The sequence below is a fragment of the Rhyacophila brunnea genome, unplaced genomic scaffold (genome assembly GCF_057557595.1).
Source record: "Rhyacophila brunnea isolate RB1 unplaced genomic scaffold, BYU_Rbru_1.0 scaffold_16, whole genome shotgun sequence".
NCBI classification, from domain to species: domain Eukaryota; kingdom Metazoa; phylum Arthropoda; class Insecta; order Trichoptera; family Rhyacophilidae; genus Rhyacophila; species Rhyacophila brunnea.
The window spans coordinates 4,524,980-4,552,231 of record NW_028232816.1 but is presented as its reverse complement, the minus strand read 5'-3'; the positions used below and the strand labels follow the sequence as shown (position 1 = coordinate 4,552,231).

At 35.7% G+C, this 27,252-nt stretch overlaps 2 protein-coding genes across 4 annotated transcripts in view; both read left to right on the top strand.

Moving 5' to 3' along the window:
* The window catches only part of LOC147074236 (uncharacterized), a 626,724-nt gene extending 615,120 nt beyond the window's left edge, over window positions 1-11,604 (top strand). The window contains exon 2 of the mRNA XM_085944052.1: window positions 10,030-11,604. Within this exon, the coding sequence (XP_085800178.1) occupies window positions 10,369-11,574 (1,206 nt within the window). The 5' untranslated portion in view covers window positions 10,030-10,368 and the 3' untranslated portion in view covers window positions 11,575-11,604. The remainder of the gene's footprint in view (window positions 1-10,029) is intronic.
* LOC147074235 (uncharacterized) overlaps window positions 1-27,252 on the top strand; it is a 93,800-nt gene that overhangs the window by 37,388 nt on the left and 29,160 nt on the right. The gene's annotated exons all lie outside the window — the stretch shown is intronic.

Sequence of the window (27,252 nt, the reverse complement as noted above, 5' to 3'; positions counted from 1 at the left end):
GCTTCTTCCAACTCTCTCGGTCCTGTGTCGTTCGCTGCCACGTATTTCCGCCGAACTTTACCAGTTCGTCAATCCAGCGGCTTTTAGGGTGACCCTGTGGGCGTTTCGTGCCCCTTGGGTACCACTGGATGACGGTATTTGTCCAGCGGCCGTCCTTTCGGCGAGCAATGTGCCCCGCCCATCTCCATTTTAGCTGTTTGGCAACGTCTATTACATCGCATTCTCCTGTCTGCTTCCTAACCCATTCGTTTATCTTACGGTCCTTTCGCGTGATGCCCAACATACACCTCTCCATGCCTAACTGTGCGACTCTTAGCCTTTGGACATCTCTCGTGTTGAGGGTCCCCGTCTCGCAGCCATACGTGAGCACGGGTAGCACACATTGGTTGAACACCCTACGCTTAAGACATAATGGTAGGTGACTCTTGAAGATACTATTCAGACTTCTGAAAGCACTCTATCCCAGCTTTGGTCTTCGAGCAATTTCATCGTGCATGCTTCCGTCTATAGGCACCTGCTGTCCAAGATAGACGTAGCTGCTGACTTGCTCGAGTTGGGTGAGTAAAGATTTTAAATACAACCTTATAATATCGATTATATATTATATTGACCATGTCTGACCCTAGAAGATCATAAATGGGCCTCCACGGAGTGGAGGTTTGTATTAATAATTGTTTGCCACTTGCTTAATATATTAGTTCCATACTCTGACTCCAAACACACATTGAAATCGCCCACGATGACCGAGCGCTTATTGCGTCGGCTTACAATGTCGTGGGTCCCAGCTTGAAACCTGGATCTATTCTCTATATTGGCGGACCATAAATATACGAAAGCGAAGATGAAGAAGATTTTTTAAACGTAATTCGTAAATAAGAAGCAAATTATTTTGTATTGCAGACTCATTTGTAGCAAACATCATTTACACATCTACCAGACATCACAAGCATTTCAACATAATTTAAAATGTATGCAATTCCGAATCAATTCCATAAATTTTATTAAAATTGTTTCAGCACTTATTAGATTATATTATAATAAAATAATAATATAAATTATATTAATTTCTCCCAGATGTCTTTTTAAGTCGATAGTTATTTCGGTAGTTTATCTTGATAATAGTGTTGCAGCCGAAATGACCATCAAATTGAAAAACACCCGTATAATTTAATATTAGTAATATAATTAATATTAAATATTATTTTTGTGATATGTTGTGATACTGATATGTTTATGTAATAAATACTTGGTATTGTTTGCCTATTTATAATACCTACCTACTACATGCATTGACAATTTCAAACACGAAACATGTTCGACTTGTACAATAAAAAAACATTCACATTATTGTGAATGTTTTAATCGTCTTTTCCTCATGGCGCGTGTCTCGCCGCGTTTTGCCGTGAGTGCATGTGGACACCTCAATGAGGTCATATGTACCTCGGCCACGCGCGACAGTCGTCACGGGCGTAAAAATATAGCGACCCGCCATTATTTAAAATCTGCATCCACACCAGGTCCGAACATACATTTTTATTGATAAGACAATATTTGAATTTGACAGATGATGGATCCACGAATCCACTTTGGGCATACATTAACGTAGGAATATACGGTATTACAGTGCTTTTATCGTGCCTTTTGTATGGATATGTATTGACTTTATAGACTAGGTATGATCACTTGAAAAGTGGTTACGTATCTTACCTAAGCCGATTTTTTCGTTGATGCTACTCTAACGCCATGGCTAAATAATGAATTCTCACGTAGACGTGCCTACTAGCTTTAATTTATTAGAGTTATTTCACACGGTATGCAATGGTAATGTTCAAATGCTTTATAAAACGGGTGATTTATTCTTAAAACAATTGAATTAAGTAATCAAAATACTTGAATTGAAAAATGCTTTTGTTTTACAATAAATGCTCGTACAGGCCAATGCGAATAGTTCGTACCACCACTGCCAACGAAAACTATGTAGCTTTATAACGTCGCGTCAGTTTGGTTAACGAATTTATTGGGTACGAAACGACAATTTTTATATAAGTCCTCTAAAACTGATTGCAGAGAAATTAAATTATAATGTTTTTAATCTCTTAACCGAAATGAAGATTATTAACAGATGCGAATAGCAAATTGTCACGAACTGTCAGAATCGTAGAGAGCATGCACTAATATACTGTATGGACAGTGAGAAAAACCACCTTATGTGACGAATACGCGGATGAATAGTAAAAGAACTTCTTAGTGTGTGAGGTACATAACACCTTTCCACGTGCATTTACCGCCAGATATAGCGTGTAAATTAAACTACCGCAACAATAATTACTGTTTACACGCAAAAGTGCTCACTGTCTCTCGATTTTCATTCTTCAAGCATAATTGTTTACACGTGCATGGATTTACTGTTGATAGTAAGAAAATGTATGGATAAACATGTATTATCTTGCAGTTGGCAAGATTGCATGCACGAATCAAACAAGTTTGGAAGCTTCTGAATTTTCATGACAGTAAAAAAAATTTCGATCCTATTCAGATTGACCGATTTTCACTGCTGTCAAATAGTACAAAATAGTACCTACCATAAAATGACAACATCGCGTCTCGCTTACTGTTGAAGAATGAGATTGGAGTGACAGTCAGCATTTTTACGTGTAAACAGTTATTGTCATGACAGTTTAAAATAAGCACAATTGTCGACAGTAATTCCATGCATGTGTACAGGCGTTATAAGGTGAAAATTGGTAAACGTCAGAATGTTCTGCGCAGTGTAGTTTGTATTTTTTTCCGACAAATTCGCTACTATCTCTATTCTTTTTAACACTACAACGTGTATGCAAGTGTGTACAAGTGTATTTAGTAGATACCATAAGAGAAACAATTACAAATCCCATGCTTTGAGAAAATCACATACTTACATTATTATATTGTGACCTCACCGTGATCGAACTCCGTACCCGCGGATGAAAGACCAGCGCCTATGTCATGCAAGTTGCAACTATCGCGTGAAAATTTGGAAACCTCTAAACGTTTTTTTATATATGCATGCAGTCTTGCAGATTGCACTATAATACATGTTTACATTTTGCATTTCATTGTTATAGTCGCGACAATGTGTACCTACTGCCACCGATAAATCCATGCACTTGTAACCGGGCTAAAACTTGATTCGATTGGTAGGACTGGTATCCTTAGACAAATACAATTATTGTTTATAGCTTATACAAGTAGGAAAATGTTATATGCCTATAATTGTTAGATAATAATTAATAACGCACCTACTAGTTATATTATCTCAACACTTTCGGATTTTATTTAAACCAGGACTGCAATGTCGAACTATTTCTAATAACTTTTTGGTTTTTGTCATCGTTTTTCAACCTAATCTTAATCTCTTGAAAATACTATTTGAATTTATTTATTACACGTTTTCCTATGATCAAATATACACATCTACTCTCACTTTTATTCATCCTAGTTATCTATGATTCTTGTCTTTGAACAACGTCTTCAATTTCGCGTCAAGCTTTTTTTATTACTCTTTCAAAGATGTAATCAAAACTATTTTATCGCACATCTGCTTAGTTTTCGCTAGATAAAAAACCTCTCTCAAAGTTGTCTATTAATAGCGCGTAAAAGTCGCATTATTACTCCGTGATTTCCCAGGCGCTGTCAAAATTTACGGCCGCCATTATTTGACACCGGAGTAGTTGTTACTGAGCTGCCAACCGGTCGTGATCATAGGCTATTAATAACAGGGCCCTCCGGTCATATATCTGAGGGATACTACACCCTCGGAGCCTCTTCCCCGGGTGGCCAAGTCTGCCCACGCTCTCTACGCTATGACGCCTACGAAACTGAGAAGAGCTCACAGACTAGTTTCAATTTTTAAAATCGAATTATAATTAACCTTAATGGCTATACATTTAGATTTATTTGTATATACGGAAATATATTAACATTCAGCTTTATAATTGGTTTCTAATATTAGTAATTAAACTAGCAGTCATTTCTCAATAGACATTCATTTTTAGCAGTCTTACACTGCTATCTCTCGCATCTGTCAGAAACTACAAGTATTTCAACTCAAATTTGATTCACTGAATCCTTCAATTCACACAAATTTTTGAATATACACATATTGCTAAGCTAAACCCTGATACTAGAATTTGTTACGATTCTATGATATTAAGTTATTAATTAATTATTACATATATTTGCTATATCGAACAAGAACCATAATTGACATGTACCGGAACCGAAACATTCACAATATACGAGGGTGGGTCAATAATTCCTTAGAAAAAAGCATTAAAACAGTTTTTATTTTTGTATTTTTTTTTATTTCTCAACATAATCTCCTTGGAGCTCAATACACTTGGTTAGACGTTTCTCAATTTTTTTTAAACCGTCAGAAAAATAAGTTTTCGGAAGGTCCTCAAAATAAGCATTTGTCCGATCGATGACTTCTTCATTTGCAAAAAAACCTTGTCCACTTAGCCATTTTTTTAAGTTTGGGAAAAGGAAAAAGTCACTGGGGGCTAAATCTGGCGAATACGGTGGGTGGTCGACCAATTCGAACTTCAATTCTTCAATTTTAGCCATTGATCGTAAACATGTGTGAACACGGGCATTGTCCTGATGAAAGAGGATTTTTTTCCTGTTTAAATGAGGCCATTTTTCTTCAATTTCGTTTTTTAGCTGGTCCAATAAAGATGCATAATAATCCCCTGTTATTGTTTTTCCTTTTTCCAAATAGTCAACGAAAATAATTTCACGTGCATCCCAAAATACAGTAGCCATAACCTTACCAGCTGATTTTACGGTTTTCGCCTTCTTTGGACATGGTTTGTCTTCGCAATCCACTGCTTTGACTGTTCTTTCGTCTCGGGAGTATAGTGGTGTATCCATGTTTCATCTACAGTCACAAAGCGACGAAAAAATTCATCCGGATTGCGTTGCATGAGCGACAACAGGGCTTTAGAGGCCACCACCCTATTGCGTTTATTGTCGACTGTGAGCAAACGCGGCACCCATCTTGCAGAAATATTTTTCATGCCCAATTTGTCATGTAAAATAGAAATGACGCTACCTTTTGAGATCCCTGTAACCTCAATTATCTCACTCAACTTTAATCTTCGGTCACTTAACACCATATCGTGGATTTTATTGATCATTTCTGGTGTAGTCACCTCTACAGGACGTCCTGAGCGTGGTTCATCCTTTGTTGATGTACGACCACGTTTAAATTCATTTAACCAGTTATAAATAGTTGCAAGTGAAGGAGAAGATATGCCGTGAACTAAATCCAACTCATTTTTTATTTCCTTTGCTGTTAACCCTTTTATATTAAAATGTTTAATAACAGCTCTAAACTCAATTTTCTCCATTTTCCATTTTTCCATTTTCCACAAGCAAATTTTTTTTTAAATGTACGAAAAACACACAACAACCCGACCAATCTGATTGAAACTTCGCAGCATACTGAATCGGTAGTGCCGCTGCATGAAAACAAACCGCTTACAGTACTAGTCGCGCCACTTGTCGGCTTTTCTAAGGACTTATTGACCCACCCTCGTAATACAAATAGGTACGGTCGGTGCAAAGACAGACCAACGTCAATTATTGTGCATATAAATATAGCCGACTACTTACATAGAACATATTATTATACCTAAGTATATGAAAATACAAAAATCTAAAATAACAATGAAAAAGTAAACCAGCTGCCAAAGTTCAATCTTGTATCTTGTTTCAATGCGCCAACGTATAGCATATTAATTTTCTCTGGCTACAAATTCAACCACACTACAAACATTATAGAATCATCATCAATTCTTGTAATAATAAATGTTCATAAGGCATCACCCTAAGTCTTGGATTCGATAAATATTTAAATAATTTGTAGGTTGTATAGAGCTACCAGTTTAATTTTTCCGCCGAGTTAGGACGCTATATGCTTATATTTGGAATGTGGCGTTACTGGCGCATGCAGTCCATGTCGGGCCTCGGCACTGTCAACACGCACGCTTATCAGTCATTGCAACCGGTACATTGATATATTAACATAAAATATATAATAAAAAGATATCAAGTATCAACACGTATTTCACTCGTGACCTATCAAAAATAATCCCACAATTGATTTCAAAAGTATATACCATACAAATACAATCCAACAATGGTGACCCCGACATGATTTAAACATGCAACTTTCTGCGTATTTTTTATGTTGATAGCGAATGTCTTTCAAAAATATTTTTGTACCTACTTGCTTTTCCCTCCACCACCCGTTATGCAGGCATATACCGTGGCGTAACGAACGTTAAGCGCTCTTCGAATTAGTGCCGAAAGTGTCAAGACCTTGGTTGGCGTGCACTAGAGTGCGTGATTCCTACTTCGATATAATGTTTTACGGTCAATTCTCGATGAGAAAAGACCTTCTCGCTCGCCGTAAAATGCCGCAAACTTTTTAAAAACTGAGAAATTTTCCCTCGTAGATACCAAGTCGCAATGGCCGACCGGTCCAACTGAGGATCGGACCGACTTGAGAAGCTCTTCCCTTTCAACCGACATATGGGGACACTCCCAGAGGATGTGATCGGCATCCTGCTATTCGCCACATAAGCAAGTCGGAGATTCTATTAGGCCAAGCTGACAGAACTTGGAGGCGAAACCACGGTGTCCGGTACTACCTACCTAACTACTTAAATAATAAATCGCTTTAGCTGTTAATACATGACGCAGTCCAAATATCGTTATCTTTTTGCATTCTATTGAGCTCTACGCCTACGCGACTCGTAGAGTTCGACGCTTGGCCTTACCGTCACCGTCTTAGTGGATGTTTTCGCGGGCGTCGGAAAATGCCAAAGTGTAGAGCGGCGCCGTCTGTCTTGCCGCTCACGTCATTGTCGATCCCTGCCGGGGAATCCCAAAGCGCGGGCGAAGATGCGGATTCCTTTTTTTTTTAACTCCAGGTCGCACGGGTCCATCAATAATGGCCCGTCTTCAGGGTATATATTTGAAAAAGATTGATGTCGTTTATAAAGTGATTCAGGTTTGTTTTATAGACGAACCTGAGGTTACCCTGTCTTTTCATGGATGACTTGCTGCAGCTATTATATTTTTTTTTAGTAAGATGAAAAGTTGTCGGGTTCACATTCATGTCGACTTTCGAAAGGAAAAAGGGCGTAATCCACACAAATCAAATTTTACAGGAGGCACAAGAACGTGTTCGTTATGGTTTTCGGTCAAAGTTTAAATACAAAATAGACATAACTTTGATAATTATTTAGTTTTTTATATCCCTAGTTTGTATTAATTATTGAGTTAATTAAACAAAAAAACAACTAAAATGATGATTAAATCGTTTTTCCCACGTCACTTCCTTCCTTTTTTTAAGTTGGTATCTAAATTTAGATAATAAATAAATCAGCGATTTCAGCTTACATCCTTTGGACACAACGTGTATTTAGTCGTGTAGGTACAACATTATTATGCAAAAAAACTATTTTGAAAAAACTTAGGGTTTCGCTCTTTTTCCTTTCTAAAGTCGATATATTTAGGCTCCGTCTCAGTAGCAAAAGGTTTCTTTCATTGAAGTTAAAGGCCCCACTAAACCACATTCGTCTCAGTAAAAAAAGGTTTCTTTCATTGAAGTTAAAATCCCCACCAAACCGCACCCGGTCTTAATCCATCTATCGCGGGACACTACGTTTGATGTGAAGCATCATTTTTTATGACTGGGAATGTCTCAGGAGCAGTTACCTAAGCCACGCACTCAAATGTGCTTTGACTGAATGTACATGACTAAGTTAAGAGTACCAATGGCAGAAAGGAGCACTTAGAGGAAAAATTAAAAGTTGTAGTAAATAACAAAAGCTAATACAAAACTGCCTAACAATCTAAGTGAAGAGATCTTCACCTTGGCAATATGACACCACAAATTATCTAAATGCAAGTTTTGCTTCAGTGTCGTTGGAACTAGGGATTCAAATTCCGGGATCCCGAGCTATTTTCGATACTTATGAATCCCGGGATTGATTTTTTGATGATGATCTCGAATACGTTTTACGGCAGTTTCATATTTGGCTGACTAATTAGATTTATGAAGCGGAAAGGCCATAAGTAGGTACACCATGATTTGCTTTACTATTTTAAATCTCGCTTACCCATTCATTCTTTCCAAGTCTTTACTATCAGAAACAGCAATATCATATTAAATTCACATTATTATTTATATTACTATATTATTTACTCCATAAAATTACTTATGTTTTTCCAAGATTGAACGTATACAATATTAACAATAAATGTCTTAAATAGTATTAATTATACTAGAATTATTTTTGACCGATTTTATTAATGTTATTTGTAAATATATTTTTTTTATATTAATAATGGAAAAAATGCCAATCCCGGGACCTGTCCCGGGATCCCGGGTTTGTCAAATTGTAATCCCGAAATCCCGGGATCCACTTTTGGCTCGGGATTGGATTCCCTAGTTGGAACTACCGCAACAAGGAATCGGAAAGTAGAAGTATTTTTAATGGTCTTTACGATTCTATGTGAATGTGGACCAACCACCTCTCGAAGAAGTTTTTTATTATATTTTTGTTTTACTAGAAATTGATGTTAGCCACTCGCTCAACTTAGTAATTATATACGAGAATATTTGACCATAACACTAATAATATAAAACATAAATTGAAAATACGACACCCAGCAGGATTCGAAATTGGGCTCCCTAGGATTCGCGTCCATGTGCAATGACCACTAAGTTATACGTGTCCTATCTAATTTCGGCAAACTTGAATAGTGCCTTTTACAATATTCTCTGAAGCGCTTTCTAAATTTCGTTATTATTGGCAGTCGGCTTTTGTATTTTAAATCAAAGTATTAATTGTGTACCTTAATTACTTACGTCATATTGTTTCAAAAAAAAATTCTATTAGTTACATATTTCTCTGACGCGTTTTCCAATCATGTATGTTTAATAAAGAATGTTACAATCTTAAACCTTTGAATTATTCGTCGAATACAAGAAATAGTTTATTAGATAAATTATAATAAATGCACCGTCGTTTAATTTAAGTTTTTAGTTTTAACCATTCATGCATCGCCTGTATAGATGAGGGCTGTTTCTATGTGTTAAAACTCGAGTACATATTGTATTTGCCTGGGCTGCACCGAGATAAAAACTCCTTATATTCCATTCCCCAATATACAAAATTATTAATGGTGTTATTTATGACTCGTTGATGATGGTGAGTTTAAATATGTTTTCTCTTTACGTACCACATATTAATTATATAATTTAATCAGGTATTACATAGTTTTACCGGTTTCTCAAATCCAACCTAGTTGTATATAAACCTTACATAAATATTTCACCAATCAATGTATAAAAAACTACTCAACTAAATACAAAGATATTTTGTAACAATATGCTATTTATAAAATTCTTTTATCATGAATCCACCAAAGGCTTCTAAAGAATACTTCATTAAAATTGTAATCCTTAGAAGGAATTGTGGTAAGAGTTTGAAAACGTCTGAAGTAGCGCTACAAATATCTACCTACCTATATTACTTTTGTATTTCTCTCTCACATCTAGTTGTCTATGGGATTTCTTTCGAATTTCGACCTTTCGAATGTCTTTTGTTTGATGTTTTTCATTCTATTCTCTTACACATCTTTCCATGGTAACCGTTATATTGATTTATAATGCTTTGTCATTGTGTGACATTCGATTAGATTAGATAATATCATAATATAGAATCAATAGTATCTGGTGAAATAGATTAATCGATATCAGATAATATTATTAATAAATTTGATGAAAATATTAATGACTGCATGTTATGTTTATAAATTTTAAATAACGATTAAATTGATCGTAAGCTGTCAGTAAAACGTTCCATTTTCAAAAACAGTAAAAATTAAAAGAAACCCCAGAATAACAAATGCGATTATTTTTTAAACATATTTACCTAAATCTAATAAAGCAATCAATGTTATTATATACAGTCGGAAGCCAACAGCGGTGGAGTGAGGTTGTACAACTTCGCTTGCGGATTCGGGACGCTATTCGCCTGGTTACTCGCGAACGGTTATAAATACGGGATACAACAAAAATAATATTGTTTGTAAATGAATTTGACAATAAACTCAACATGTGTGGTCCCATGTGATTTTGACAATCAGTGCCAGTGCTTGAGAAAAAGTGAAAAATATTTATTGTTGCACGGATAGTGCACTTTGTGCGGGGAGTGCGTCAAACGCTGTGAAGCGAGGGGTTGTCCACACTGTTTTTTGTTCACACTGTTGCGCGAATTCCAAGACCGCGTGAACGGCAAAAGCAATAAAATGGAAAACACCACGATGGAAGTGAATGAAACCAAAAAAACGAAGAAGAAAAGAAACGATGATGAAGAGGAAGTGGTTGGAGAAAAAGAAGAAGAATGGCAGACGGTGACCTCTGGAAAAAAACCCAGAAGAGACTCTGGGGTCACTCCAAAGGGAAACCAAAACATCGTCATGATAGCGACGGGAAGTAAAATTCCATTAAAATTGAAAATAGCGCAGATGCTGCATAAGGCAGGAGTAAAAGTACAGAAAATTTACAAAAAAAATTTAAAGACGTACATCCAAGTAGAAGACGAAAAAGAAGCAGATAAAGTGAAACAAGCTGGAGAACTCAAAGATCTCGGTTTTGTGACCAAAGAGAATGACTCCTGCTCTTATGGAGTAATAAGAAAAGTCGATATTGATATGGACCTCCAAGAACTGCAAATGGAAATCAAAAGTGATGCAAAAGTAATCAACCTTAAGAGGTTGACAAGAAAAGGTGATACAGGAGAGCTGACAAAGACCTCGTCAGTCAGTATTAAATTTGGGGAGAAAATATTGCCGAGAACAATTTACATATATGGAGTCTCTTTTGCTGTAGAACCGTATGTATTCAGGGTTATGCAATGCTACAAATGCTGGCGATATGGGCATATCGCGAACAATTGCGGACGTACAGTAGAAACGTGCCCTAAGTGTGGTGAAAACCACAAAACCTGCGAAAAAAATGAGGAAATTACGTGCATCAATTGCAAAGGTAACCACGCGGCAAACAGCCAAAAATGCCCAAAGTGGCAAGAGGAAAAGAATTGCAAAGAAGCAATGAAAAAAATGAACATACCTTTCAAGGAAGCAAAAAAAAATATGTTAAATAATAGCTATGCTGACATATTAAAACAAAAAAAAATCGTAGAAAGAGATGAAAGCGAAACAATTCAAAAAACTAAGGAAAACAAAAAGAAAGAAGAAGCGGTGGTAGAAGCTTCAGGCTCAACAATAATATCTACAGGTAGTAGCGTAAAGCCTACAAAAAATAAGAAAAATTCAAAGGGGAAGACAGAGGTTAACGCGATGGGAGAAATTATGAAAGTCTTGCTGAAAGGGGGAGACTGGCAGCAGATCATTAAACAACTAATAATTAAAGCAGTGGACTGGGTATGCAAACAATTCAAAGAAGGACACTTAAAGGAAATTCTAGGGGAGGTTCTGGAGCAAAATGGATAATAAAAAACAAATTAGGATTTTACAATGGAATGCCAGAAGTATGAAGCAAAAAAAGGATGATATAGAACTCTACTTAATAAGACAAAAAATTTCAATAGCATTAATCTCAGAGACTTGGCTGAGGTCTGAATTAGACTATCTGAAATTCAATGATTACACGATGTATCGAAAATACAGAAGGGATGGATACGGAGGAGAGCGATTCTGGTGCATAAAACACTGGCGTCTAAAGAAGAAAGAAAGAAAGACGGAAGAGCTAGACAAAATAATTATAAAGCCATTTAACAGAATAGGAGTGAGGACCTGATCGAAGGATCCCCTTCTAGAAGAGAAGAGGCGATATGACAGCGAGTCGCAGTCAAAGCCTCGGTAAAATCACAAAAAAAAAAAAAAAAATGTTATTATACAGCTTATTGAAATCAAATACCTACCTACCTATAACGTTTTCTGTAGATATCGACAATCGATATTCCATGGACGATTTTCGATTAAGCTACAGTACTGTTCCCTTTTATTACACTTAATGTTTTTCCTCCGCCTTATAATTGGCACGTAATTGAGGTACGGATGAAGAAAAAGAAGAGAGAAAAAAATAATAAAATGCCCCTGGTCTTTATAAGATTATCTGTAATTGCGTTGTTTTGTTGATTTCTAAATTATTATTTTTTGTTTGTTTTTTCTTCTGTTTCTTCTGTTGGCACTAAACTTGCGCATAAATTAAATAAGGCCTACCAACATTGCCACTTGAAAGAATAAAGTTTGTCTCTGAGAATAAATACATTATGGAAGAATAAAACTTTTGTTCTTTCTCAAATCGGTTTCAGAGAAAGTTTCGTCCAATTTTTTAGTAACTTGTGGATTTTTTGTTTTGATTGAAAGATAATTTATTCAAATTAAGTGTATAAAAGTTCCGTAAAAGTTATTACAAGATGGCACTCGAAAACTTTATTCTGTGCGTTGTACAGATATCACTAATATCGTTTCATACGTAAAAATACGACCATTGTGCTAGATAGGTCATATTATCATTCTCAAGACTAGAAAACACCTAACGAGTCAGGAGTAGGGAATCCAATCCCGAGAAAAAAATTCTGATCCCGGGATTTCGGGATTACAATTTGACAATCCCGGGATCCCCCGGGACTGGTCCGACAATTGGCATTTTTTCCATTGTTAATATAAAAATTTTATATTCACAAATAGCATTGATAAAATCGGTCAAAAATAAATGTAGTATAATTTATACTATTTAAGACATTTATTGTTAATATTGTATACGTTCAATCTTAGAAATACATAAGTTTAATAGAGGAAATAATATTGTAATATAAATAATAATGTGAATTTAATATGAGATTGCTGTTTCTGATAGTAAACACTTAAGGAATGGGTTAGCGAGATTTAAAATGGTAAACCAAATCATGGTGTACATATGGCCTTTCCGCTTCATAAATCTAATTAGTCAGCCAAATATGAAACTGCCGTAAAACGTATGAGATCATGGTGGAATTACTTTGTTAATAGTGTGAAGCATTGTTTTTTCCAATTTTTCACATTTTTAATAATTTATGTGAAAAAATAAAATGAATCGGCAACTTACACATGGGTATAAATCAAACTTCATTCAAACTCAGTTTATTTCTAACGTAGTTATTAAGTAAAAGTATTTTTTCTGTTATATTTTCGTTTTTATTTCATTTTCCATAAAAATTGATGAAAAAAATCAACCCCGAAAGTTTCGGGATTATGTTTATCAATCCCGGGATTCATAGGTATCGAAAATAGCTCGGGATCCCGGGATTGGAATCCCTAGTCAGGAGTAGTGAATCCAATCCCGGGATCCCGGACAATTGTCGATACCTATGAATCCCGGGATTAGTAAACATAATCCCGAAACCTTCGGAATTATTTTTTTACCATTCACAATCAATAATTAGTATGTGTACAAAATTATGTTAGCGAAGTGTATGTACTCGTACCTGCACATGTCACACATGAATCGCTGGACGCGCGCGGATAATAAATAACCATTTTTGTTGTCATACACAATCGTAAGAAAATCAGAAAAATGATAAATTCGTTCATTTAACCAGCTAGACGCCACTGACCGAACGGCGTCTAACCGCCAGTGCCACGGACGTGCGCAGGCACTTATTTCTACGCCGAATTTTATGAATGTTATCTTTTCTTATAAATAAAAACTAAACTGTTTTACTTTTACATTATTATCTATACTTATTAGTCTTATTACATTACAATATTATTTACTCCATTAAACCCATGTATTTCCAAGATTGAACGTACACAATATTAACTGCGAACTGAAATAAATTTAATTAGTTTTACATCACTTGCGGATAGACTACGTCTAGTTGCGCTGACTATTATTTGATGACGTGTGTGTTTTTATTGTCGCCCGATATAGTTAGCTTTATTTTCTACCGATAGATGATACTATAATGCAACCCGTCTTTGGATGACCACTTTTATTTGGTGGCTATCAAATAAAAAAAAAAACTCGGTTATTACGATCTCGGACATAGCGAGATCTCTGATGTAATGAGGAAACATTCGTTGAGATTTTGGTTTATGATTTACTCCATACATTTATTCACTGTTATAACGAGCAACTTATCGGACATACCGAGCTAAAATACTGTTAATTTGTCGATCGTTTAAAAACATTTCGACCCTAAGCAATAAAATCGGACAGGATGCCGCCGGGGACGGATTACGTTTATGACACTAGTTGAGTGTCTAAGTACCTACCTAATTGTTGTATTCTCCGACAATAATGGAAAAGTATCCACGCATATGGTTGAAAAATCCAAGGTTTGTGAAGTACGTAGGTACCTACCAGCGTTCATTACAATAAACAACTTCTTTTGTAGTTTATGAAGGCCATGCTTGTTTCGGGGATTTTTACGATGGTTTTCAGATTTTTTATTTTCGACTTTTTTTGTTATGTGACCGCTCATTTAAAAATACATATTCTCTGATATAACGAATACCGCTTATAACAAGCAAATTCAGTCGGTCCCATCTTCCTCGTAATAACCAAGTTAGACTGTATCACCAAAAATACCCATTGCGGACAATTATGTTGGGTTCAGCGGCAAGTTGTGAAATTTCGATGATAATGATGAATTATCATTTTTACACATCCTCGCTTGACGATGTATATTATGATGCTACAAAGTATTTCTAAGAAAGGCAATCTTGTCGCGTTTAAACGTCACGTTTACTCTGCGCGATGGGTTTTATCGCCAGGGGCGGAAAGCTTACTACTGCTAAAGAGAGTGGATGTTTGGATACTTGATTGTTTACTGAGCTCAACATCCTACGAACGACAAACACTTCCGGAAACTGGATATTTCAATTATTTATCACTATAGTCAACCGGCTGTAAAAAGTCAGTTGATGACATTATCTGAATACAACGCAAGACAGTAGCGAAAGGTGGAGGTAGGCTGTTGAGATCCGCCATAAATAGTGCATAATAAACTTTGTTAGTCATACGTATTTGTTTTTATTGAACTAAGACTACAATAATTTATAGATTGTATTGGTTAGTTTTTAAAAATCAATTAAACCCTGCCGAAATGATACCATAATGGTTTTGGTATATTTTGGGAGATACTATAAAATTGTGTACACATTTTCATTCTACTTGTTTGTTTTCGTTGGATTAAGAATACATATTATTAGTGCACATATTGTTGGTTCATTTTTTTAATTCATTAAGCGCTGCCTAAACCAAACTATAACAGATAAAAATATTGTTCTATCTATAAAATACTCAAAGTTATGTATGATTTAATTGTATACTTGTAGATATTTTATAGATAGATGAGTATTTTTTGACTATTATCTATTATGGCTTGGTTTTCGCAGGGTTTAATTGAATTGTAAAAACTAACCAACACCGTCTGTAAATTTTAGTCTTATTTCAATGAAAACAAATATGTATAACTGACAAAGTTTAGTGTGCACTATTTATAGTGGATCTTAACAGCCTACCTCCACCCTTCGCCACTGGTAGGTACCTACTTATTGAGTACTGACGAATGTTGATTTTAGATGCCGCATGTTGCTATGCTCAATTCTATCGATCATTGCGCGAGGAGGGCTTGTCGGGGGTGGGATAAATGTCAAAGCGGGGTATCATGTTTATTCCAGCTAACTGCCATCGTAAATCGGATCAAATTATAAGACTAAAACACACGGTGCGAGACTGTTGCAATGTTTGTGTCGTAAAGTTTGTGATAGGTCAATATATCAAATTGGGCCGGCTTAGATGGCTAGCACATGCACACAAGATGGACGAGTCACGCATGACTGATATTGGGGAAGCTGTAAACAGTGTAAACGAAGAAAATAATAGTTTTTCGGTCAACCTATATTTTTAATAATAGCAACAGTATGTTTAAACCAATCAAAGACAAGGAGCAACGCGATTGAATCGTTGCGTGTAATTGGAAATAGTGTAAAAACGTTGGCCACGACGGTCGGCGTGGATCGTTGGATCGGGTTGGGTCTGCGCGTCTGCCAATGTAATTAAGCCTTTAGATTGGTGGCAACACTGAACAGTATTCCCGCGCAAATGTACGTCAAAACTGAGCTGTCAAACCTAGTGGGCGGTGTTCGGATATCTTGTCCTTGTTTTTGATTGGTTTAAAGAAATATATTGTTGCTATTAATTAAAATATAAGTTGACCGAAAACTATTTCTTCGTTAGATTGGTTGCAACACTGAACATTATTCCCGTGAAAATTTACGTCAAAACGATTGGGACGACGGAAAATAGACTTTATCCCACTTTACTCACGATCACTCCCGATCCTTGAAAACCATAAAGAATAGATTTTGACAGTCGTGGCAGACGATCGGGCCAGACGCAATCTGCCAATGTAATTTGAGCTTAAGGGAAACGAAGATCTGCGTCGAGTTGGAATTAACGACCATGATAAGATTTCGATCGAGGCAGATGTTGGAAGAAGTGTAGCGCCAGGAGTAAAAAAATGAAGGGAATCATAATGACACACCAAAAGGCACCTCTAACTTACCCATATGTTGTTAATGTTCAACCTATTTAGTGTATACTTTTGCACATACAAACAATGCAAGATATTCCCCCAACCCAAACCCAATCCACGATGCGCGAGAGGCATGCGCAGACGACAAATTTTATAAAGTAAAGTAACTTCCCTACTTTATAAATCACCATTACTGTGGAACCGGTGGGCTGTTATTTTTTTTACTACTAACAGAGATACAAAAGTTGGCGGTAGGTATAAAAAGGATGACTACCCCTGCTTTATGGAGAAGGGCGCGATGTTGTGAATAATTGAACCCCGTTTCGTGTTTATTTCCGTTTGTTTGCCGCTTCACGTTTAAATAGAGCGGCCTTGCAAATAGCTCATAAGGAATTTTCTCAGCGTTAAAGACTGGGGGTGTGGTCTGGGACAGATTAATTTGAGATTTTTGACGTTTGACAGAGGTGTGAGAATTAATGTAGGTAACCTTGTGATATTGGATTAGTTATATTTATAAAATTATAGATTATACTATGTAATTGTTACTAAGGTAAAAAGAAGGAAAAGTACCTAATACGTGTCCGGAGGGAATGGGACAACTGGGCGCCAGGACAATTGGCCGCCGGACTGTCGAATGAGGTAATCTTGTAATATTGGATTAGTTCTCTTTATATAATTATGGATTAGACTATTCAATTGTTACTAAGAGAAAAATAAGGAAAAATAATACGTGACCGTAGGGAATGGGACAACTGGTCGCCAGGACAATTGGGCGCCGCACTGTCGAATAAAATAAATAGACGTTCGTTATGATTTTATACAGAAAGTAGACGAGTAATTTTAATCAGTTTCTATCTACTACTTAGTAGTTTTAATTCATTTTGCCCTAAACATGTTTTTTTTATTGCGGATTGCGTATTATCATGCCTGAGGCTTTATATAAAAATAAAAGCACCCTCTTCTCGTTGGAACTTAAACGTATGTAAGTACAATTAAATCATGATTTACATGTATATTTAAATTCTCACCAATTATTAAATAGTAATATAATAATTTAAATATAAATAATAATAATAATAAATAAGTACTTATATATTTTGAATTTTATTCCATAGCGTGGCGCCCAGTTGTCCCGGCGCCGAATCGTCCTAGACCATGTCCGGAAACTTATACGTGTGCAGTTTTCCGTAACACAGTTCATCGTAAGATCTTCTATCGGAAATAGAAGACTGTATACAATATTTAAAGCAATTCCTTACCTAAATAATAATCTCTCTTCTTGGTCATGCACTCATGGCTGAGGATCGTGACCACATTTAAATTTCGCCATCCTTTGAGCGACCAAGACTTTCCATCCTTCTCGATCTTCTGCTTCTCTTAGGGCAGAATGGATGGTGCCCCCAGTCAGCTCTTTCACTTGGTCGCTCCATCGCGCAGATGCTCTTCCTCTGCTTCGCCTTCCCTGGAGGCTACCCAAAACTACCAGTCTCTCCAGGTTGTCCGGTCCGCGCCTGATTACTTAAAAATACGTTATAAAAACCACCGGAATACAAGGTAAAGACAGAAAATTACAAGATAAAAAGAAACTTTTTATATACTTACAACGTTTTTAAATTTTCTGTTGAATCATATAAACTTGACTTGACTAGCTTAAACGATCAAAAAAAAATTGTACTTGATAGAAATAATACTGAAATGTCATTTTGACATTCATATTGATTTCCATAGTAACGCACGTATATATTAATAATTTAGTTGCTAGGACCCCAGACCCCCCTAGCAACCAATAATAGTGGATTGGGTTACGGATTTCTTCCGAAATAACTTTTCATACAAAACAGAATTAACTGAAAATTAATTCAATTCTACCTAAAGACGTCTCATAGTATTAAAAGAATGCATTGGCATGTTCTGATATATTCTAAAAGTTTCAAATGTTTAGCTAGTCGGGAAGTTAGTTAAAAATCAATTGCAAGATTTATACTATATAAACAACAACCGGAAAAACAAAAATACCAGCTAAGAAAAACGTTGTAATAAAAATAAAATACGTTATAAAACCCACCGGAATACAAAAAAAAGACATACAAATATATAGGTTAGTAAATTAGTTAGTAATTTGTATAAAATGCTAGGTTCTCTCTCGTATCAAGTCGTACCTCTGTATACATACGTACATCAAATATCTGATTATAATGACAGCGTTATTATCAAACATTTGATGCCAAAAAATATCAAATTTTCTTATTGAATCCAATAAAACTGGGATAGTACTTGGTTAGGTTAACGAAATCCTTTTTTCTATACCGTGTTCGAGCCTAAGAATCTAAGAAGAAAATCGTCGAGCGCTCCGATTCGTAAAATTTTCCATTTCAAGTGCTGATTTTTTAAAATATCTTTGTTGAAAAACCTTAATTAGAAAACTCCTAAAATAATTATATAACTTACGGTGTGAAATTGAAATTTATCTGCAGCGTAATAGAGCTTCCTTCGCCACTGTCGCGCATATTAAGGGTGCCAAACTTTGAAAACTCCGGTGCTGATATCATAGTGGGTAGGCACCCTCACCACACAGATTTAAGTCCGTGACCACTTTTTCTTTAACGTCACCGCACTTCAACCGAGGCCAAAGTTAACGTTTGCCATGTTTACGTCAAATACAGATCCCCTATACAATTTTATCTTCTCCCTCGCCACGCAATCGTTGACATCTTCTGTCCTACATAAGAAAGAAAATAGTTTCATACCAAAGCATTTGAAACATTCGTATTGTAACACTTTATCTTTATGTCACACGTTATTGATGTGGTCGATTTAGTAACCAGAGCAAAATTAATATTTTATATCTTGGCGGATTCATTAATTCACTCGTATATCGGCGACAACACATTCATAAACACGAAATCACATTACTTGGAAACAAGTATCCGTAAAAATCTCACAGGGAACACATACCTACAGGTCGCAAAATGGAGATGTTATTGTATTTTCAGAGCATTAGCCTGAACATTCCTTAAACGTTGTAGATAATCTATTTATATAATTTTGAAGCCTTATTATCCTTTATATTTATTTTAAACATTTGATGACTGCATAAAGAATTTTTATTACGTAAAATAGTAAGTACTTATTCTTTTAAACCTCTCGATCTAATGTTTTAGAATAATAGTCATATTTCAGTACATCCATGTGCAGTGGTCTTAGATTTTTTAGATTTATTAATTTTTAAACGCATTTATAAAACCATTAGTCAAAATTTATGTTGACGTTATTATACTTAATGAAATATTTACGATAAAAAATTATATTTATAATCTCTGTGATCCCAAATTTTACAAGAATTAGGCATTTTATTATTCAAAAAATGGGCAAGATTACCACATTTGAAGATGATTCTAAAGATACTGATTATAAGCTATGTCGTTGACCACTCAAATGTGATAAAACATATGAATAATGATTGTTTTATAATAATTATTGACCTAAGAATAAGGTAGTATTTTTTTGAAATACGCCATTTCTAGTGGCATTTCCCAGTGGTTAAGCTACATCTACAACATACGGCCGTAGCCATAAGTTGACAAACGATAACTGAAGTAGGGAGTAAGATCTTGTTAACGCGCGTGTTCGAACATGTACATAACCGAAAAAAACGATGTCGTAATCGAAAAAAACGATAAAGCTATATTATGTGTGCTGTGTTCTGTGAGTGGTATCTAGAACATCGTCAGTTTGTATATAGAATTCTTAAAACCTATTTTTTTATTTTACTTTTTACAAAAACTGCTCGGCATGTCAGACAGTTGAAAAATAATATTTGGGAAATTTTGGCACGCGTACGTAAAAATGTTCGCCAACCCTACCCTATGGTCTTCAGTTTCGGTACATTAAAAAAAAATATTGCTGTTGGCTTCTGTTTGATACTTCAAACAGTACAAACCTATTTTTATAACCATCTATCCATCGTCTAAGGATGGTCTTGTAACCTGAAACAACTTTCTGTTAAAATCAATAACGCAATAATAACATTGTAGAATTAACAAAAACATTGTTTCAAACCTTTAAATAAATATTATCAAACCCATTTTTATAACCGTCTATCCATCATCTAAGGATGGGCTTGTAACCTGAAACAAAATAATATTTGGGAAATTTTGGCACGCGTACGTAAAAATGTTCGTCAACCCTACCCTATGGTCTTCAGTTTCGGTACATTTAAAAAAATATATTGCTGTTGGCTGCTGTTTGAAACTTCAAACAGTACAAACCTATTTTTATAACCATCTATCCATCGTCTAAGGATGGTCTTGTAACCTGAAACAACTTTCTGTTAAAATCAATAACGCAATAATAACATTGTAGAATTAACAAAAACATTGTTTCAAACCTTTAAATAAATATTATCTAGATAAGTATAATATTCGTAACAATTACGTTACAATAATTATTACTAGAATGCAATATTTACCCATCTGTGTTTATACACCACTTAGAGGCCGTTCATACAATTATAAAATAATCAGCTATTCATTTTAACATTACTAACTGTTTACAGTAATTGTTATGATTATGAACACTTCCAAAACGTTTTATTTAATTATTACTTAGATAATTAATTAACTAATTAATACAGCTGGACTGACAAGCAGGGTCGTTTGTAGTGGTTCCCAACATGTTGATCGTTGCCCCCGAGCTTAGAGACGCAAAGGTTCGCAACCTTTTCGCGACAGACTAGGTTTTTGTAGTTGGACGTTATTTTGCCATTCTAGTAAAATTTCAGTCGACGAGCGACGCTATCTTTGCGTTAGGATAGCCGGACGATCGCCACCTTGGCGCCGGTTAATATTAATTAAATTAGAAAAGAAATAGGTACACGTACGTAGAGTTAGAGTTGGGTATTTCCCGAGAAAATCTCAATCTCGAGATTCGGGATTTCCCGAAATGATGAAATTTTGAATTCTCGATATTCTGGATTTCCAGAAAAGAATTCTCGGGAATTCTCGAGATATCGGGAAATTTAAAAAAAAAACTGTAAAAATCCTAAAGTGTGTAAAAACAGACAAATTCCATATGATTTTTTTTTAATTTATGTAAGACGACAAACAAAATAGAAGTAGTAGCTGCATCTGACAATCGCGTACGCTTTTGAGACACAAAATTACCTGATGTTGCACAAATTGCGCTCATTTTGAGTCGACGTTGGCTTAATTGTGTTAAATGCCCCTATCAGTCTTTCAAAGTTTTGTGTTTTCTGTCCACTTTTTTAATATAGAAAATCGTTTTTTCTGTTAATATTTGATAAAAAAGAAATCCCGAATCCCGAGAAAAGATTCTCGAGATCCGGGATTTCCCGAAATGTTAAAAATTTCAATTCTCGAGATTCGGGATGGAAAATCTCGAAAATTTCTCGAGAATTTCCGTCGGAAAATTCCCGAAACCCAACTCCACACGTACGTTAGGATTTGAAACAATTTATAGCTTACATAGGTATTATAAATTTTTACCTTTGTTTTTAATTATAAATTACCTACCGACGTAATACATTAAATAAAAAAATATTTAGTTATTGTAGTTTTTAGTGTTATAATTAATATTATGGGTGACATCCCCTAAATATACTTATCTTATATTGGTGTCAATAATTTTGTTTTTTCATGCGAAACAAAACATACTTTGACAGTTATTGTTTGTAAGAAAACGTAATTCATATAAATAAGACGTGTCAATTTGGTTTGCTATTTTAAAGACTTGTTTCGACAATCTTCAAAATCAATTTTCATTTCTATAAAAACAGGCCTCTAAAACCTATATATTATAATCCTCAGGCGCGTACACAAGAAGGGGGGGTTGGAGTCCGGACCCCCCCTCCCAGAAATGGAAAAAATACAAATTACCACTTAATATTAACTTATTAGTTTTTCTTCTTCTTCATGGCCCGGATGAAGCGATGAAGATGAATAATGATCAAACAGCCTTCTCAACGGGTTGGCCCCACTCCTCTCGGAATTCTACGACACGCAAGGCCCGTGGCTACTTGAAGACCGTGGCACTCATAAATTGGTGCAATTATCTGGGGCTTCCAATGTTTGCTTTAATATTCCGTTGCGGCATATCTAAAAGACGACATCGCGGATGTTACACAAATGGACACTAACGATTCTAATAACGATTACTGTTAAGCCCTATGCATTCGATAACCACTTATGAATGAACGACAGCTCGCAATAACACGTAGGTGAACACCCGTAGACCTGCAGGCCAGGTAATTGTATAGGTGAAAAAGTGCGATATTCTGTGTTTGAAGTGACAAGAGTCTATTAGTAGGAGGGTCAATGTGGAAGTCAGTTACAATATTAAAATAGTACAATATTACAGGACAATTACAATAAGTTAGCCGTCTAAACAGTCAAAACTGTCTTTCTCGCTCTAAAATTTACCAAAGCCGAAAGAGGCGCTGTTAAAACATAGGACTCATTGTAACAATTACAACTACCTTATTGTAATTGTTACAATAAGTGCTAATACTTCGATACAAACCTACCCTAGATAGCTGCAGTAGCGGCCGAAATCAGTCTTGTGTGTAGAATGATGCGCTGTTCTATTGCTGCATTTACCTGACAAAATTCCATGAACACAAAATTTCGCTGAATAAAAATAATCGTGTACGATTACTTACTTACGTAAGTATAGAAAGAATTTTCTTATTAAAGCAATTATTATTTCAACCATTGATACCTACTAGTAGATTTATTGTAAATTACTCCAGTTTGAAAAAAATATTAAATTCTATGCTTGTTTTTACCAAAAACAACGCCATCCTAAAGCTGTATAATTAACAAAGATGTTTATAAAAAACACACATGTTCATTATGTTTCTTGGAAAAACAGATGACACATCCAGCCAATTATAAATTAATATAAACAATTGCAGGTATTTAGCATTGGATGCAAGTACTCATGTCAGTATAAAATACGTTTCAATGACTTCGGCAATGCATATTGCAATAATAATTACTCCTTCGTAGGTCAATGCAACGGCATTGAATGAGGTGCAGGTCGACTAGTTTTCTGTTATAGGTACACTATCTATGCACTCGGATTAGTCTATCAGTGGAAATGGGTGTAATTTTATGATGCATTGTAGCTAACTGCATACGTTACTATTTACTAATAATTAGTTGTAGGTGTAGTTTAAACCAAATACAAATTATGTATGCGAGTGAAATAAAAGGTCTTTTTCATCAAGACTGTGTGTATGTTTTGTATACGTACCTAATATGTGATGCACTGCAATGGTATTAAAAGCGTACTTCAGTGAAACGGCAAATAATTTTCAACAGTAGACGAAATTTCTCACTAGTCGCCAATCGGAGATGGATAGTCGAAGTGTGCGCACGTCGATTTGTTTTGTCATGGCGTCGAATGAAAATATTCTTAAATCATGTAAAGATGACTAAACAACTTTACGTATGTACTTAAAAACGAAAACATCACCGCGATTTCCTAACTATCGTCTCGTGTGGCACCAGACGATAGTTAGGAAATCGGGCCCCATGTCGATGAATATATTATTATTATTAGTAATATAACAATAAACATAACATTAAATGGTCGCATGTTGCAAATTATATTTCGTTCGGCACGCGTCATTTGCACAATCCGCGCATCGCATACCACGATATTTTTAGACCATGTCTCAACTGAAGTATAGCCTTAACTTTACTGTCAATTATTGATTCAAAATTCTAAAATTTAATAATTATGAGTAAATAAAACAATAATATTGTGTGGTGTTTTTCACTTTTTTAAAACTTTAATTGGTATTTATTTATACGTGTTCTACAACACATAATTTTAATCTGCGAAATTGTAATTTGAATTGGGTCACTTGTTTCCGGTACAACATCTCACGGTTAAATGTGATACGGCGAAATGCATACGTAGAATTTACATGTAACCAACGATTATTACAAACGAACAACCTTAGACTATAGATACGAACAACGCACATTTAAGAGCATACATCAGTGAAACGGCAAATAATTTTCAACTATAGGTGCGACGAAATTTTGGACTCGCTGGCAATCGGAGAGCGAAAGTAGAGCTGTGAACACGTCAATTTGTGTCGTGATGGCGACGGGGGTATTAATTCTTAAATCGTGTAAAGATGACTAAAAAACGTTACCATATACTTGAAAAAGAAAACATGTCAATGAATATATTATTATTGTTACTAATAGAACAATAAACAGAACATTAAATGGACGCATGTTTAATTTTTATGACAAATTATATTTCGTTCGGCACGCGTCATTTACACAATCCGCGCATCGCCTAGTCACGATCCTTTAGACCGTGCCCCACCTGAGGTATATGTTCGATGTATCGTATTTTATAATAATAGGTATAGGGACCTTCAATATTATAGTAATGCAAAGTAACGCGTAGGAAACTGTTTTATCATACTTGGCTTATCTCGAAAATTTCATAACACTGAATAGGTATTGTTTATTTGAATAATATTACTTTTGTATGGAAACCGAATCTTTCCTATTTCTCTAAAGCATGGTAGGTTCTAATAATTTCTATGTTCACACAAATATTAGTAACGATGACTACTTCACCTTATCACGCTCCAGCGACGGAGCACAGGGCAACCACAAGGTCTCGCCACCTGCAGCGCTTATATCGATATTGTACAATGACATTATTAATGGACAACGCACTCAGTACAGTAGCTAGCAAGTAAATTCGCGCATAGCGACATTCGCACATGTATAGGTAGACGTCACGCAATTTCCATTACGCGAAATTACGCATCGGGAATTTATAGCAATTTGACCTTTATTGTAATGGCGTTACAACAGTGTTTCTAGTGTCAATGGTAATTTGAGCGAACCCGTTCAAACCGAACCATTCGGCAGACCCGACAAAAAGCATCGGGAATTTATAGCAATATCACCTTTATTGTAATGGCGTTAAAACAGATTATGCCATGTCATGGAAATTTTGACATGGGGGTTAAGGAATAGGTATGGGATGGGGATATAGGATAGGGATAGGATAGGGATATGTTGGGGATAAGCATGAGACTCGGGGAAATAGGATGCAGGGTCGTGGATGGTTTGACTTATTACCTCTAAGACCTCAGTTACCTGTCCGGTTACTTCGCTCATTCGTGTAGGTTCCTAGATTAATAAAAGGCATAATGAATATGGAATAAATATAAATATCTCGGATTTGAGCGCCACTCTATGATGATGCATAGAGACAATAGTGAAGGATAATTAAATGAAAAGCAAGTAGAGAAATTGCAACAATTGTATATTAATAAATAAGATAACTTGCGGGCTACAGTGTATAAAAATGTATAATTACTTAAGTGAATCACGAGCACCTAATGCGATACAATATTTAAATAAATTAGAACAAAAATCCAAAAGCTAATTCGAAACAAAGACTAGTTCGGTCGGTGGACCGTAACATAAAATAACAATAAATACCGATCACACAAAAGGCTCTCCAGCCTTTTCGCTGCCCTCGATTCCTTCCAGGACGGAATCGAGGAGTGCGTCTTCAAACGTGTGGGGACCGTTGAGTTACTCCGATCTCCTGGCATGGGGGGGACGTCCTTCAGATGATCATCGTCCACGTCTCCAAAACGTCAGGAAATCGAAAGCCCTGTGCCCAGGGCCCGAGGCTCGGAACTGGCCAAGACGTCTGCTTCCTTCGAACGATCAGGACTGAGAGGGCGACTCCTGCTTCGCCTTTGTGTAAAAAGCCCGCTAGCTCCGATAGCGCCGGAAATAGTGTCACGAACTCCGTACAAACTATCCCGTGCGCAGGCGCGATCCGGTCGTACTTTTGCGTAGTGTTGCCCTCGTAAAGACTTCCTTGACTTAGTGTGTTATGTTATAAAATAACATGACATTACCTCCAACCTCGGTAAGAGAAGGACAAGCCATAGCGAGGACTTCGACTGTCAACTTCTCGGGGGGGTCTTCTGATAGCATCAATCCTCCCAGGGGTTGGGCATCATGGACGGCATGCTTAGAGATAGCGCGGCTACAGGCGAAGCGAAGGAGACATATAGATGATATTTCCACTCTGTTATTTGGTGACAGAGGGAGAGGCTTATGAAGAATCCAAAAAAACGAAGAAGATTATTTGCTGAAGAGTGAAGAGCTGGGAGAGGTCTCGTAGATTTACCCTACCTAACCGGTCCACCAATAATTTATAAATTTTGAAAAAGATCTAATAAATATAAAAAAGAGACACCTAAGCTCGTGTACATAGAAATATATAAAATATTATAATTTATCACAGATAATTCACATCATAACAAATAGTGGGGATTCAACCCAGCAGTGTAAAACTGCAATACTTAGAATATATAAAAATTGATTTAGATAAAGCTTCCAAAAAGATAGGAAGAGTTGTATAATAATTATTAGTTTGAAAAGATTTGATATCAGTGTAAAAAATTGAAATAATAGCCAAAAAATTTACATAAATGCACCTCAGATAATAATAATATATGAAATGGTATAATAAAAATATATTGTATATAAAGGAATTAATATTTTAGTTCAAGAAATTTAATTCAATTCATTAATTGATAAAATTGCAGAGATAGTATAAT